This window comes from Mirounga leonina, unplaced genomic scaffold (genome assembly GCF_011800145.1).
Source record: "Mirounga leonina isolate KUSES-001 unplaced genomic scaffold, KU_Mleo_1.0 Mir_127, whole genome shotgun sequence".
In the NCBI taxonomy this organism is placed as follows: Eukaryota; Metazoa; Chordata; class Mammalia; order Carnivora; family Phocidae; genus Mirounga; species Mirounga leonina.
The window spans coordinates 30,268,502-30,282,534 of record NW_023270316.1 but is presented as its reverse complement, the minus strand read 5'-3'; the positions used below and the strand labels follow the sequence as shown (position 1 = coordinate 30,282,534).

The 14,033-nt window shown below is 43.6% G+C and overlaps 2 protein-coding genes across 3 annotated transcripts in view; one reads left to right on the top strand and one right to left on the bottom strand.

Annotated features, from left to right (window-relative positions):
- LOC118009326 (glyoxalase ElbB-like) overlaps positions 1–14,033 on the bottom strand; it is a 55,738-nt gene that overhangs the window by 27,817 nt on the left and 13,888 nt on the right. The gene's annotated exons all lie outside the window — the stretch shown is intronic.
- Positions 3,965–12,182, top strand: ACOD1 (aconitate decarboxylase 1). The gene is made up of 5 exons (XM_035003222.1): positions 3,965–4,018; positions 7,521–7,682; positions 8,352–8,441; positions 10,092–10,297; positions 11,183–12,182. Exons 1-5 carry the CDS (start codon positions 4,010–4,012, stop codon positions 12,147–12,149), a joined length of 1,434 nt encoding a protein of 477 aa, XP_034859113.1. The 5' UTR covers positions 3,965–4,009; the 3' UTR covers positions 12,150–12,182.

Here is a 14,033-nt window from a genome sequence, read left to right as displayed (position 1 = left end):
AGCTCCTCTCTGGCTGCTGGTAGTTCATAGAGTACCTTTTTGCTATGCAGAAAAATGCTCCCCTTCTTCCAGACACCATGTCAAGGACTGAGATATTACCCTACAAGCATGCTAACAATGTAGCCTACCACAGTTTCATGGATGGTGGCAGAAGACACGAGACTTCTGGGCCAGAAACAAAGGACTTTATTACTCACAGAAATAGCAGAGTATCAGCTTTTTCTTGCAACAAGAAAAGCCCCCTTGCCCACAACAATGGAAAGAGGTGACATCTGCACATGCAGGGAATTTTATTACAGGAGAGGAACCCCGAATTCAGGGAACCCAAATCTTCTATAATGGGCAGTAAGCCTGCTTGCCCTTTCCTCCACAGAGATAATACTTCTACTTTCCAAGGCTGTTTACTATGCACATTTTTCAAAAGATAATCTGGAATAAACAGTCAGTGAGTCTGCTGGCAAAATGTGAAGAAACGTGTGAGACCCATGCAGAATTGTCTTCCAGCATACTTTACTTTCCTCGTCAGAAAAATTGTTATAACGATTTCATTGGAATGAAAAATTTCATGTCTTCTGCTATGCAATTAGCATCGTAGTCCTACGAAGCCACAATGTCTATGATGTAGATGGAGCCCTCCTACATAGGAGCAGTTCACAACCTACGCAAGTGTACTGTGTGGCATTTCATATTTTTCACTTACTCACCTACTCTTTATCCTTGTTGGGCCCTATTCAACCTTGTTTTTGGACTTACTGTATTTTTCAATCATGTCATTCCTGATCATTTTCCTTCTTACACCCCAACTTTCCACTAATTATTTACCTTAAAATTTTAATACTTTTAAACATGATCAGTCCCATTCATTCTTGGATCTATTCCTTGTGATTCATGCATTGGAGCAACATGAGGGACCCCCAGGATGGGGCACACAGATTACCTCTGCAAATTAAACTAGAAAAATCCACATATAATGACTGAGTTCTGTACAAATGACCCATGCTAAAGATGAGATGAAACAAGAGATGTCTAAGAGCAATGATAAGGTCTCAGGACCATGAAGATACTTCAGGTAGACATGATATGCCACAAGTAAGCAGACACCTTACTAGTTACAAGAACTCAAATGTAATTTCTGAGAACTACACTGAAAACATAACCAAAAAAGAATGTGCTGTCATGTATAGGAGTGTTGCAACAAGAGGAAGACGATCAGTATAGATTCTTAAAGGGGAATAGAGAAAAATAAGTAAACAGAGACCATCTAGGGTAACCTAAAAGGACTGCATCTGGTGAAGACCAACAGAGAAATATCCACTCTGTAGGAGCAGGGACTTGTGAATGTCCTGGTGAATGTCCTTGAAATCCCTGCCACTGTGTGTGTTCCAGTCATACTCAGCAAGCAGCATCTCATTACTCACCTGACTTCCCAGCCACACTGCCCTAGGGAAAGACCCTACACGGTGAAAGCACCTAGCCTTGCAACGGAAAGGAACATCCAAAGTATAAAATGACAGACTGGCATTCTGATCTATGCCTCAGCCTTTTTTTTTTTTTTTTTAAGATTTAATTATTTGACAGAGGGAGACACAGCGAGAGAGGGAACACAAGCAGGGGAGTGGGAGAGGGAGAAGCAGGCTTCCCACCGAGCAAGGAGCCCAATGCGGGGCCGATCCCAGGACCCTGAGATCATGACCTGAGCTGAAGGCAGACGCTCAATGACTGAGCCACCCAGGTGTCCCTATGCCTCAGCCTTTTAAGAGGGTGAGGCAGTCCCTCCCCAGTAGAGCTCAGCACTCAGTGCTGGATCCTGCATGGTCGCTCACGTGACTTCATGAAGGCATGTTCCTAGCAAAGCCCTGCTGGATTGGCCCATTGGTCTCTAAACTCCTCCTCATTACTCCCTGACGCCAACTGGTCCCACAGTCCGCTTTCATCCCTCCCCAGGATGAGCTCCTGAGCTGATACTGGTCCCCAGCGTTCCAGAAGTCCATGGAGGCAGAGCAGCTCCAGAGCCTTTCAGAAAAGCCCCTGCTGTCCATTTTAGGACATGCAGGCAGAATGTTACCCCCCGGGGCTGAAGTGCAATTTCTCAACTGTCCAAAAACTAGAACAGGGGAGGGACTTAGAGCTACCATACTCACTAGGGTCCACATTCATGCCCTCCCTCACCCATTCATTCACACAGCACCAGAATGGGGCCCAGATGATTAAAGGTACTGGAGATACAAAGACAAATGATATGGAAGCCGCTGGCCTTGAGGGCATTTTGTATTAGGGTTCTCCAGAGAAACAAAACCAATAGAAGGTTGAGTGTGTGTGTGCGTGCGTGTGTGTGTGTGTGTGTGTGTGTGTGATTAGAATGAATTCAAATGGAGAGAGATTTCAGAGAATTGGCTCATGTAATGGTGAAGGCTGGCTAGCATGAAATCTGCAGGGGAGGTTGGCAGCCTGAAGAGCCAGGGAAGAGTGGACACAGGAGTCTGGAGTCTGAACAGCCATCTGGAGGCAGAACTCCTTCTTGGGGGATCTCAGTTTTTTCTCTTAAGGCCTTCTATTGATTGGATGAGGCGCATTATAGATTATAATCTGCTTTACTCAAAGTCTATTGATTTAAATGTTAATCACATCCAAAAAACACTTTCAAAGCAACATCTAGACTGGTATTTGACCCAACACATGGATACCATAGCCTAGCCAAGTTGACATATTAAAAAAAAAAAAAAAATACTGGCAAAACTTGAGCCCAGAAAAGCTAAATGATGGCACTTTACATTAAAGCCTATCAGACTTACTAAAGCTCATCGTTCCTTTATTTTTTTTAAAAGATTTTATTTACTTATTTATTTGACAGAGAGAGAGAGAGGGAGAGAGAGAACACAAGCAGGGGGAGCGGCAAGCAGAGGGAGAAGGAGAAGCAGGCTCCATCCCAAGACCCTGGGATCATGACCCAAGAGCGAAGACAGATGCTCAACGGACTGAGCCACCAGGCGCCCATCATTCCTTTATAAAGCTTTTCCACGGTGAGATGGTTGAAGTCATCATAGCCTATTTTTCATTTCATGTAAAAGTGGTCTTAAGAATTGCTCAGATGTTAAATAACTTGTTTTTTTTTTTTTTTGGACCACTACGAGTATAAACCGTCTAAGACTAAGGAAACAGTAATTACCCAGAGAAGCAGAGCGAGATCCAGACTAGCCATGCCAGAGTGATTGATTATAAGCAAAGAGGCCTGGACAGGCTGTGGGGTCAGTGCCGTGGGAGAGAGCAGGGGGGCAGGCCGTGTATCCCAGCAGCTAAACAGAGGACCAGGAACCAGAGATCTGCATCTTCAGAAAGGCAGGGCAGGACCCAACAAGTGTCGAGCAGGAGAAAAGCGTGATTAACTCCCAATGCCCTTCTAGGTTCTTAATCTCAAGCTACCAGGAACTCAGGCTGGCACATTTGTCCCCAGACAACAGTGACCAGCAGGGGTGACATGAAGGGGTAAATGAGTGTGCCTTAAACACTGCCCATGCCCTATTTTACTTCACCAACTCACTGTTTGGGGGTATTTGATTGTTTCTAGTTAATCTTATAAGCAAATCTGTGTTGTTGTTTTTTTTCTTCCATACATCCATGCCGATCTCCTTAGCATAAATTTTTCAGAGCAGGAATATCTGGATAAAAGAGGGTGCATTTTTCTGCGTTTGAGGTCTGGCATCTAAGCCCAGGATGCAATCCTAGCTTTGCTGTCAGTGCACTTCCCTGATGTCTATGAGAAATCATTTGACATCTCTCCATTCCCTCCTGGCCTCGTTTAATTCCTCATCCCCTGTAGGTTAAACAACTCATCATGAGGAAGTTGGAAGTGAGTGTACATATGTGGGAGGTGTTGAAATAGTGGAAACTTTAGGGTCAGAACAAAGAGAAGGGGAATGGGCTGGGAAGACTGAAAGGTATAAAGGGTGTCACCCAGCCGGTGAAGTCCTCCTCCAGTTTGCGCCTGAGATACGCCTCCAATTTCGACAAGATGCTCAAGGTATTGTCACATCTTACGTGGCTTATTTAAATTGGTTTTCTAGCTTACCTCTCCTTTTCTCAATGTCCTTAGAGCTTCCTGCTTCTTCTTCAGAAATGGCATTTTAGCATTTCTCATAGCCTCTGGGCTATCTAATTACCTGCATCTGGTTTTTCATCGGTGTTTTACCAGTAAGAGATGTGATTCTGTTGCACAGAATTAGGAAGAAAATGAATTATTACAAGCTCATTGAATTTTAACCTGCTGGTTTTGTCTGTGTCCATTATGGCATGGCCAGATTGCCTTTTGAATGGTCTATTTACTGTCCTTAATTCCCTGGAGAAGATAATCTTTTTGTAGCAGGAATCCTAACATCTTGGTTTGGTATTCTAGAGAGCTTAGCACAGCGCCAGACACATGGCAAGAACTTGTGAAATATTTATCAAATGGCTGCATGTTTTGCCTTAATTTATACATTGATCACAGTATTTTACTAAAAAGAGTTGTAAATGCCATGAGAAAATCAGGAAGACCAAAAAAACATTAGACGGGTTCAATCCTACAGACAGCTGAGCAGTTGCATGTTTATGTTCTCATGTTCCTTCTTCCTCGGGAGCATTTCTTTGGGACAAGGGCGCTATCCAGGACTTGTCAGGAGATCCTCAGGGGGACCTACCTTCGTAGGTCTCTAGCGCCATGGGATCATGCAAATGGAGGCCATAATCCCCTTCGAGGCTCCATGTGGTTGCCCCCACGACACATGCTCCCCAGGCACACACGTGTCCGCATAAGCCTCTCCCAGGTTGGATCTAACCCCAGAGAGATGAACGACCAATCACTAAATGCCTTCAACTGTGGGAGCTGTAGGGATGGAAAGAGAGCTTGAAAAGAGGTCATTTTGCTTAGAACAAGGGATCCAACCAGTTCTCAGTTTACTTGGTGGATCATCAAGCCAGTGCTTTTCCCTCCTTCCCTGCCCCTGTCCCTAAATATGTTTACCCACATTTCTAGCAGCAGGACAATCCAAGTTATTATTCTCCATCCTAATTAGAAACATCCGTGCCAGCCCCCTCTCCCTCCCATCCGCCTTCTCTCCTGCTCTCTCCCACCCCAGGCTCCCCTCACCTTTCTATCAAAGTTTCAGAGACATAGGACATAGCCCATCCTTTTTTGAAAATGGCAAGGGTTCTGTGACTTGGTCATCTCAAGACTGAAAATAGGGGACCAGCTGGTGGGCAGGTTGAGGACTTTCAGATGGCCACTGGTTCCATCTCTGAACCTCTGCCCAGACACTGATCTTAGCATCAGGGAGCCCCACACACCACACCCCAGATCCTCTGATTCAAAAACCCCTCGCCCTATAGCCTATGTTTTAAAAAGCAGTATCTGATGCTCAGAGAGGCAAAGGAAATTGTACGATGATGCAATAATCAGAGCAGAAAAGGGAAACAAGCTGACATTTACTAAGTGGTGCTAAGTACTAGGCATGTCATGAGATACAGTTGAAGAGTGGGTGTTTTCAGTAGTACATAATAGATGTTCTCTTGGGAAGACGTGTAGAAAACAAAACAATCACCTATACATTGAAGAACTTGATATTTAAATGAATTTTAAAACACTCTGCTGCTTCTGAAATGCAAATAATCCTGCAGGTTTTTATGATCTGGTTTGTGGGTGGCAGCAGAATGGTCTTCTCCGCTAGGATGAGCACGGGCATTTCATATTCAGCAAGTTCACAGCGAGCCCATCATCACTGTCCAGACAGCTGCCCCTCTTCCTGTGCTCCCTCTCTTGGCACATGGCACCGTCATATCCCCACCCAGAACCTGGGCTATTGCAGCAGTCTCTTACCTGCCCTTGTCTACCCCTCTCAATCCATTCTCTGCATGAGGGCCGATGGAAGTCTTTGCAAAACACAGTTCTGATCATATGAACCTTTTTAAAGACAGCACCATGGCTCCCCTTTAAGCCACAGTCTTCAGCCTGGTGTAACTTCCACCACTCAGTCCTAGCCTGCAAACCCCTCTCACCTCTGTCCCCTGTGTGCAGCTCTGCAGCTGGGCTTTGCCTAAATCACTGCATCCCTCACACCTCTAAGCCCCAGTCCACGCTGCCACCTCTGCCTTTAACCTCCATACTTGTCCCGGGCACCTTCACCTGCTGACTCCCGTAAGTCTTCATAACCAGCCCAGGTATCAATGCGTACAGGTAATCTCCACCAACAAGAATAGACAGGAAGTGGTTCTCAAGTGTAACTTTAAATTTTCTAGTGGCCATATTTTAAAAAGTAAGAAGCTGATAAAATTAGTTATAATACTACATTTCATTTACTGACATATCCTAAATATTACCATCTTAGCACACATAATATTTTACAATTATTATTGAGATGCTCTATATTCTTTTTTTCCTACTAAATCTTCAAAACCCAGTGTTTATTTTACTCTTATGACACATCCTAGTTTGGACTAGCCACATTTCAAATGCTCAATAGCTGACGTGGAGAGTAGCTACCACGTTGGACATGATAGCCCTAGAACATTTAAGAATCACCTAAAGATCTTAATGAAAGCACAGAATCCTGTGCTATGCTTCCAAAGCTTCTAGTTCACTTGTGGGTGGGGGGGTAGTCTAATTCTGGAGGTCTGGAGTAGGGACCAGAAATGTTCATTCTCAACAAGAACACCACGTGTTCCGATGTTTCTTTTCCTCCTCAAGAAACATGGCTTAATAATTACATGCAGCAGTTTGGAGTTAGGCCCGTAGGAATTTGTGTCCAAATTCCACCATATAAGAGTTGTATAACTCAGGGACATCAAGTCTGGGTCTCCTTACCTGCAAAGCGAGATGATGCTCATAACACCTACCCAGAAACTTGCGGCATTCAATGGATATTGTATTTACAACAGTCAGCATGACACCTGGCGCATATCTAACAATGGCAGCTCCTAGATGGATACACCGGTCCCAGCATGCCCACCTTATCTGCAAGGTGTCCCTCCCATCGTCTCCTAACTCTGTGCTTCCCTACGCCATAGCCCACTCTCTCTGTGGCCATCACCCGCATGTTGGCCTGTGTCCTCAACTCGAGGACAGAAACTAGCTATCGGGCATTTCCACATCCCTTTGCCTGACACATAGCAGGGGCTCCGTGCTCATCATTTCTCAGGAATTGAACTTAGGTTGATTAACTGGTTTTCCCCTAGTGGAGCAAAACTCGTCACATAAAAGTACCTCAAGCTTGGGGCGCCTGGGTGGCTCAGTCGTTAAGCGTCTGCCTTCGGCTCAGGTCATGGTCCCAGGGTCCTGGGATCGAGCCCCGCATCGGGCTTCCCGCTTGGCGGGAGGCCTGCTTCTCCCTCTCCCTCTCCCCCTGCTTGTGTTCCCTCTCTCACTGTGTCTCTCTCTGTCAAATAAATAAATAAAATCTTTAAAAAAAAAAAGTACCTCAAGCTCTTGTACAGCAAGGAATAAGCAAATACAAATTGCATGTAGCACTGTTCTAACACTCTTCTCTTTAAAGTCTGTCACAGAAAGCTTTGCCAGAGTGATCCATGGCTTGACAGTGGGGCACCTGACAGATCACGTTATTCAAAGAAGCAAGAGAATGATTCTGGATACTCTGGGTGTTGGCTTCCTGGGAACCAGTACAGAAGTGTTTCACAAAGCCAGCGAATACAGTAAGGTAAGAAGCTCGGTGTCTACTTTAGATATAAAACCAAATGCCTGCTCATGAGTTATCCCACCAATGTGCCTGGAGATATGTGTTCTCTTTGTTTCAGAGATAGTACTTGGTGTGTGTAGCATTGTTGTATATGGTTTTATGCTCTATTTATGAGTTTTAATACTCATCTATATTCTTCACTAAGTTACTGTCTAAAGACCAGTCTTAGGAATAGCGTCTACCCCAATAACATCTACCATTTATTCATGCAAGGACTTTAAGAGTCTCTGGAGAAAAAGCTGGTTCAGCACTCTGAGCAGAGTGGGTGTGTATGTGGGAGATGGAGCACCCACTCTCCAAAGGATGTACTTGGTATAGACAATTGGTCCACCTTCCCTAGTATTTACCCTCAAGGAATAAATAAGAATAAATTCAGACTCCATCCCTTGGCACACCTGTGGATCTCAGCCTGGGACAGAGCCCCAACATCTCCTCTCCCTTCCGTGGGGAAATTTGTGTATTCCTACAAGGAAGAGAAAATTCCAATGGTTTAAGGCTGCGATTCAGCACAAAGTGTTCAAATAAGCACCGTTAAAGTATTGCCTCCAAAGATGAGGAACAGCTCTTGAAGTGGTGACTGGCATGTCGTGTTTTCACTCTGTATCACTGATTGATATTCTTTGGTTCCAGATCTACAGTTCCAACATGTCCAGCAGTGTTTGGGGTCGACCAGACCTAAGGCTCCCGCCATCATATGCTGCTTTTGTGAACGGTGTGGCTGTAAGGAGGCTTACGTATCTTTTAAACTGTGAGACAATAATAATTTCAGAGCCAGGAAATAGCTCAGAAATTGTTTGGTTTCCATATTTCACGGATGAGTTACTGAAGTTCAGAGAGATGAAGTGGTCTGTCCTCTCTTCTATGTAGTTACTTCATTTTTTTGTGTTTGACAGTGAATTGATGCTTTTCAAACAAATTGTGAAGCACAGGAAATAAGATGGAGGACCTAGATAAAACACCCTAAGGTGTTTTAAAACTTTGAGGTGTTATTAAACTTTGAATATAGATAGCAAAAAATACAAAACTCGGTATCTAGACTCAGTTCCTTTTGTTGTAACCAGTGCCAGTTTCTATTCAATAACTAGCTTTTCATCCATCCATTCATTCACCAGATATTTATTGAGAAAGAAACAATGGCCATATGGTGTCTACATTTTCTGAAGCAAAAATCAGCACTTTCATCTGACGATTTTTTTTGCTTTGTGTGTCAGCGGCAGTCTGTATCTATATACAAGATATAATTTAGACGTGAATGTGTTGGGACTTCTGAGATATTTTTATGGTTTGGGACAGTAGCTCAGAATATTGAAAGTCAAATCCAGCAGTGCATCCAGGAGTAGATGTCCAGCGTCCAGACCAGCCACATCCAATAGACATGGAATTCTACTTTTTAAGATTTAATTAATTTATTTATTTGAGAGAGAGTGAGCACAAGAGGGAAGGAGAGGGAGAAGCAGGCTCCCCGCTGAGCAGGGAGCCCGATGTGGGGCTTGATCCCAGGACCCTGGGATCATGACCTGAGCCAAAGGCAAATGCTTAACCGACTGAGCCACCCAGGCACCCCTGGAATTCTATTTTTTTTAATGTTTTATTTATTTATTCATGAGAGTCAGAGAGAGAGGCAGAGGCAGAGGCAGAGGAAGAAGCAGGCTCCCCGCCTAGCAGGGAGCCCGATGCGGGACTTGATCCCAGGACCCTGGGATCATGACCTGAGCCGAAGGCAGACGCTTAACAATCTGAGCCACCCAGGTGCCCCCCCTGGAATTCTATTTTTAAGTGAACTTCTGGTTATTACTATTTCGTATAAGGGATAAGCTAATGGCTAGGATGAAGAGGAATAAAACCTATAGCAGAAAATAATGATTTTAAAATATAGCTTAATAGTTAATCTGGGTTCAAGAGTCCTTGCAACTTCCCTGTAAATTTAAAATTATTTCATAATGAAAAGGTACAAAAATATATGGCCTGATATGGAATAAATGATATTAAACTTTTAGTGTAACTTATTTGAAGGGTGGGGGGGGAGAGAGGAACCACCACCTAATTTCATAGCCTTATTTTTAAGGGAGATATAGCTCTTTCCAGGGGCTGTGCCAGAGATTTCTGGCTACCTGGGTAAGATCCAAGCCCACTGGGGGCTCTCTAGTTGCTCCCCAAAGTCCTGTCTGCTCTAGGCAGAGGACAGCATGTCTCAGTGCCCAGCCACATGATTAAGAATTACAGCCAGCTTATAGGTTTTATTTTCAGATAATCAGATCTAAAAAATCTCACATCAAATAAAGTTATTATGAAACTAAACCCTTACTGGTCACTGCATTTAGAGAAATATTACTTTTTTGGTTTTTGTTTGCTGTGTGTCTGTTTACATAGATTCACTCAATGGATTTTGATGACACATGGCATCCCGCCACCCACCCTTCTGGAGCTGTCCTTCCTGTCCTCATGGCTTTAGCAGAAGCTCTCCCTTCAAGTCGAACATTTTCTGGCCTTGATCTGCTGCTGGCTTTCAATGTTGGGATTGAAGTACAAGGCCAATTATTGCATTTCTCCAAAGAAGCCAGTGACATACCAAAGAGGTACGGAGAGAATCTGCCCCATCCAGAGGCAGACACATGCCCCCTTCACCTGTTGATCATTATCTCTGCGGAGCCTTCTGACATAGAGCTTAGCTCAGTTGAAAATATTAACATTAGTGCTGACAGCTAAGTCAATTTTCCAGTCACATATCAAACCATATATCCATATATAAAGGTGTGACTTCAGAAGTACTAATGAAAAGTCTCCTTTGGGTTTAGAGGGTCAAGCAACCACGAGCATAAAATTAATTGGGGCCTCTAGTCCGAGGATGATTCATGTCATTTTGGCATCCACGGGTACTGTGAATCTTCCTAATCCCATCTCAAAGTAGAATCTACTTTGATATTTGCTAAGGTCCTTCAGACTGAGAACATTCAGAAGATCTTGAAACTGTTCAACCCACTAATCAAAAATGGTCCCATGTTGACTCTATCATGTAGTTCAATCTTATATTTACTTTTCCAGTTGATCCCGCCTGCTAGGAGAGGAGTAAATTGGAATACTGAGTGAATTTTCAGTTTCTACCAGGCTCTCCATTTTTATAGCTACTTACGTGGGATTTCAGCAAATAACAACTTTTGCCTTTCTGGCAATAATTATTAAAAATTTACTGTGTCAGGCACTATTGTAAGCCTGTAGATTCATTCAAAACTCACGAAACCCTATGAGTAGATATTATGATTAGCACCATTTTATGGGAGAGGAAACAGGTGCAGAGAGGTTGAGTGACTTTGCTAAGATCACACAGCTAGTAAGTGGCAGAGCTGAGATTTGAACCTAGGCAGCAGGCCTGCGGCATCCACACGCCTGACCACTAACTACACTGCCTCCTGGTGACTGAGGTCTGTAAATCTCCAACTCTTTGCTTTTTTTTTACTTTTCAGATTCCATCCCCCCTCAGTGGTAGGAACTTTGGGTAGTGCGGCGGCCGCATCCAAGTTTTTAGGGCTCAGCATGACAAAGTGCCAAGAGGCCCTGGCTATTGCTGTTTCTCATGCCGGGGCACCCATGGCAAATGCTGCCACTCAGACCAAGCCTCTTCATATCGGCAATGCTGCCAGGCATGGGATGGAATCCGCTTTCCTGGCAATGCTGGGTCTCCAAGGAAACAAGCAGGTCTTGGACACGCAGATGGGCTTTGGGGCCTTCTATGCCAACTACGCCCCACAGGTTCTTCCAAACCTAGATTCCCACACATGGCTGTTGGACCAGCAGGATGTGGCCTTCAAGAGGTTCCCTGCACATCTGGCCACCCACTGGGTGGCGGACGCAGTCACATCCGTCCGAAAGCACCTTGTAACAGACAGAGCCCTGCTTCCCACGGACCGCATTGAGAGAATTGTGCTCAGAATTCCAGATGTCCAGTACGTCAACAGGCCCTTCCCAGACTCGGAGCATGAAGCTCGTCACTCGTTCCAGTATGTGGCCTGTACCACACTGCTCGATGGTGGCATCACTGTCCCATCCTTCCACAAATGCCAGATCGACAGGCCACAGGTGAGAGAGCTGCTCAGGAAAGTGCAGCTGGAGTACCCTCGGGACAACCTGCCAAGCTTCAACACACTATACTGTGAGGTAAATGTCACTCTCAGTGATGGAGCCACCTTCACAGAGTGCTCGGATACCTTCTACGGCCATTGGAGGAAGCCACTGAGCCAGGAGGACCTGCGGGAGAAGTTCAGAGCCAATGCCTCCAGCACGCTGTCCCGCGACACAGTAGAAAGCCTTCTGGAGATCGTAGAGAACCTAGAAGACCTAGAAGATTGTTCTGTGCTAACCACTCTGCTGAAAGGACCCTCTCCACCAGAGATGGTTTCAAAATCTACCCAGCATTTACCAATTCCATCGTAAAATCTCTCCTGAGGTTTATCAACATCTAAGTGACTTTATATTGGGGAGAATTTGGTGATTTGCTTTATAAAGCAAGGGTTTATGGTTGATCTGCCCAGGAATAAGGGAAGCAAGGTGGAAAGAGTCCAGAAAGAGAATTGGATTTTTATGGAAGGAGTCCTGTCCTATAAATTTTGCCAGACAGTTCCAGTTACCTAAAGCAAAATAATAAATATGCAAGAAACACAGAGAAATTGATTTTATAAGCATTCATAAGGCTGAAATTCAAGTCACCTGTAATTTGCTTGTAAAGTTAATCTTTACAGAGGAGTTCTTTATGAACTTCATGAACCTCAAGATGTAGGAGGAATTTGAACCTACATGTAAATTTGCTGACAGTGGAGAAGGCCTCTGGCCTGTTGTGCCACCAACAGATTTCTTAGACCACGGGTTTTTACAAACCCTCCACAGTGGAGGGGGTGCTATTGGTTTAAATATAAGGAGTTGGTGGGTCCAAATCCTGCCCCTACAACTTACTAAATGTGACCCTAGGCATGTTGCTGGGTAACTCTCTGCCTCGGTTTCCTTATGATAAAGCAGAAATAAAAAGCAGTGTAAAAAGTAAAAGGAGTTTGGCTCTGGAAGCCACGCTGTTAACCACTACAATATATTGCCGTTTGTTACAAAAATTTCTTGGGAAAAATATCATGGATGAAGAGTCTGAGATATAGTACAGGACGGCAGCCAAAAAAAAAAAAAAAGTATATATGTGAGTAATTAAATATTGATTTTGTAAAATAATAGAAATGTCTTATGGAGTTAAAAATTACAACTTTAGCAATAGATATAAGCAGGGAGTTATTATAGTTAATGTAGTCTAAATTCCTTGTGCCATTTGAGAAAAGGGCAAAGCTATTAACTCTAGACTTCGATTTGTAAGTATGCATGTTGACATTTCCAGGTAACCATTATAAGACAGCAGTAGAATGTATCACTTCCAGGTTAATAGAGGGAGAAATTTAAAAAAATAATAATAAAAAATAAAAAAACAGAGGGAGAAATATGGAATAGGAAAAAAAATAATCCAAAGGCAGGCAAGAAAGGAGGAGGAAAAAATGAAAAATGTAGAACATACAAAAAACACAATATAAAACAACAGGAAAAAATCCAAATATACCTATAATTACAAAAAGAATAAATGGACTAAATACTCCAGTTAAAAAATACAAAGATTGTGTATACATTAAAAACAATGTTTAATAAGTTTATTAGCTTCTAATTTACATATCATTAATTCATCCAGTTTGAGTGTACAGTTCAATGAGTTTTAGTAAAGTTACAAAGTTGTGCAAACATTGCCACAATCCAGTTTTGGAGTACTTCTTTTTTTTAAGATTTTATTTTTAGTAATCTCTCCACCCAATGTGGGGCTCAAACTCACAGCCCGAGATCAAGAATTGCATGCTCCATCAACTGAGCCATCAGAATACCTGGAGTACCTCTGTCATGCCAAAAAAACAAAAAACAAAAACTCCTCGTGTGGGCCTGCAATTAATCCCCATTCCCACCTCCAGCCCTCAGCAGCCAATGATCCATTTTCTATCTCTATAGTTGTGTCTTCTCCAGATATTTCATATAAATGGAATCATACAGGGGTGCCTGGGTGGCTCAGTCGGTTAAGCGTCTGCCTTCAGCTCAGGTCCTGATCTCAGGGTCCTGGGATCGAGCCCCGAGTTGGGCTCTCTGCTCAGTGGGCAGTCTGCTTCTCCCTCTCACTTTCCCTCTGTGCCCTCTCTCAAATAAATAAATAAAATATTTTTTAAAAAAATGGAATCACACAATATGTAGTCTTACATGTCTGGCATCTTTCACTTAGCATAATGTTGTGTTTTTTTTTTTCCACAT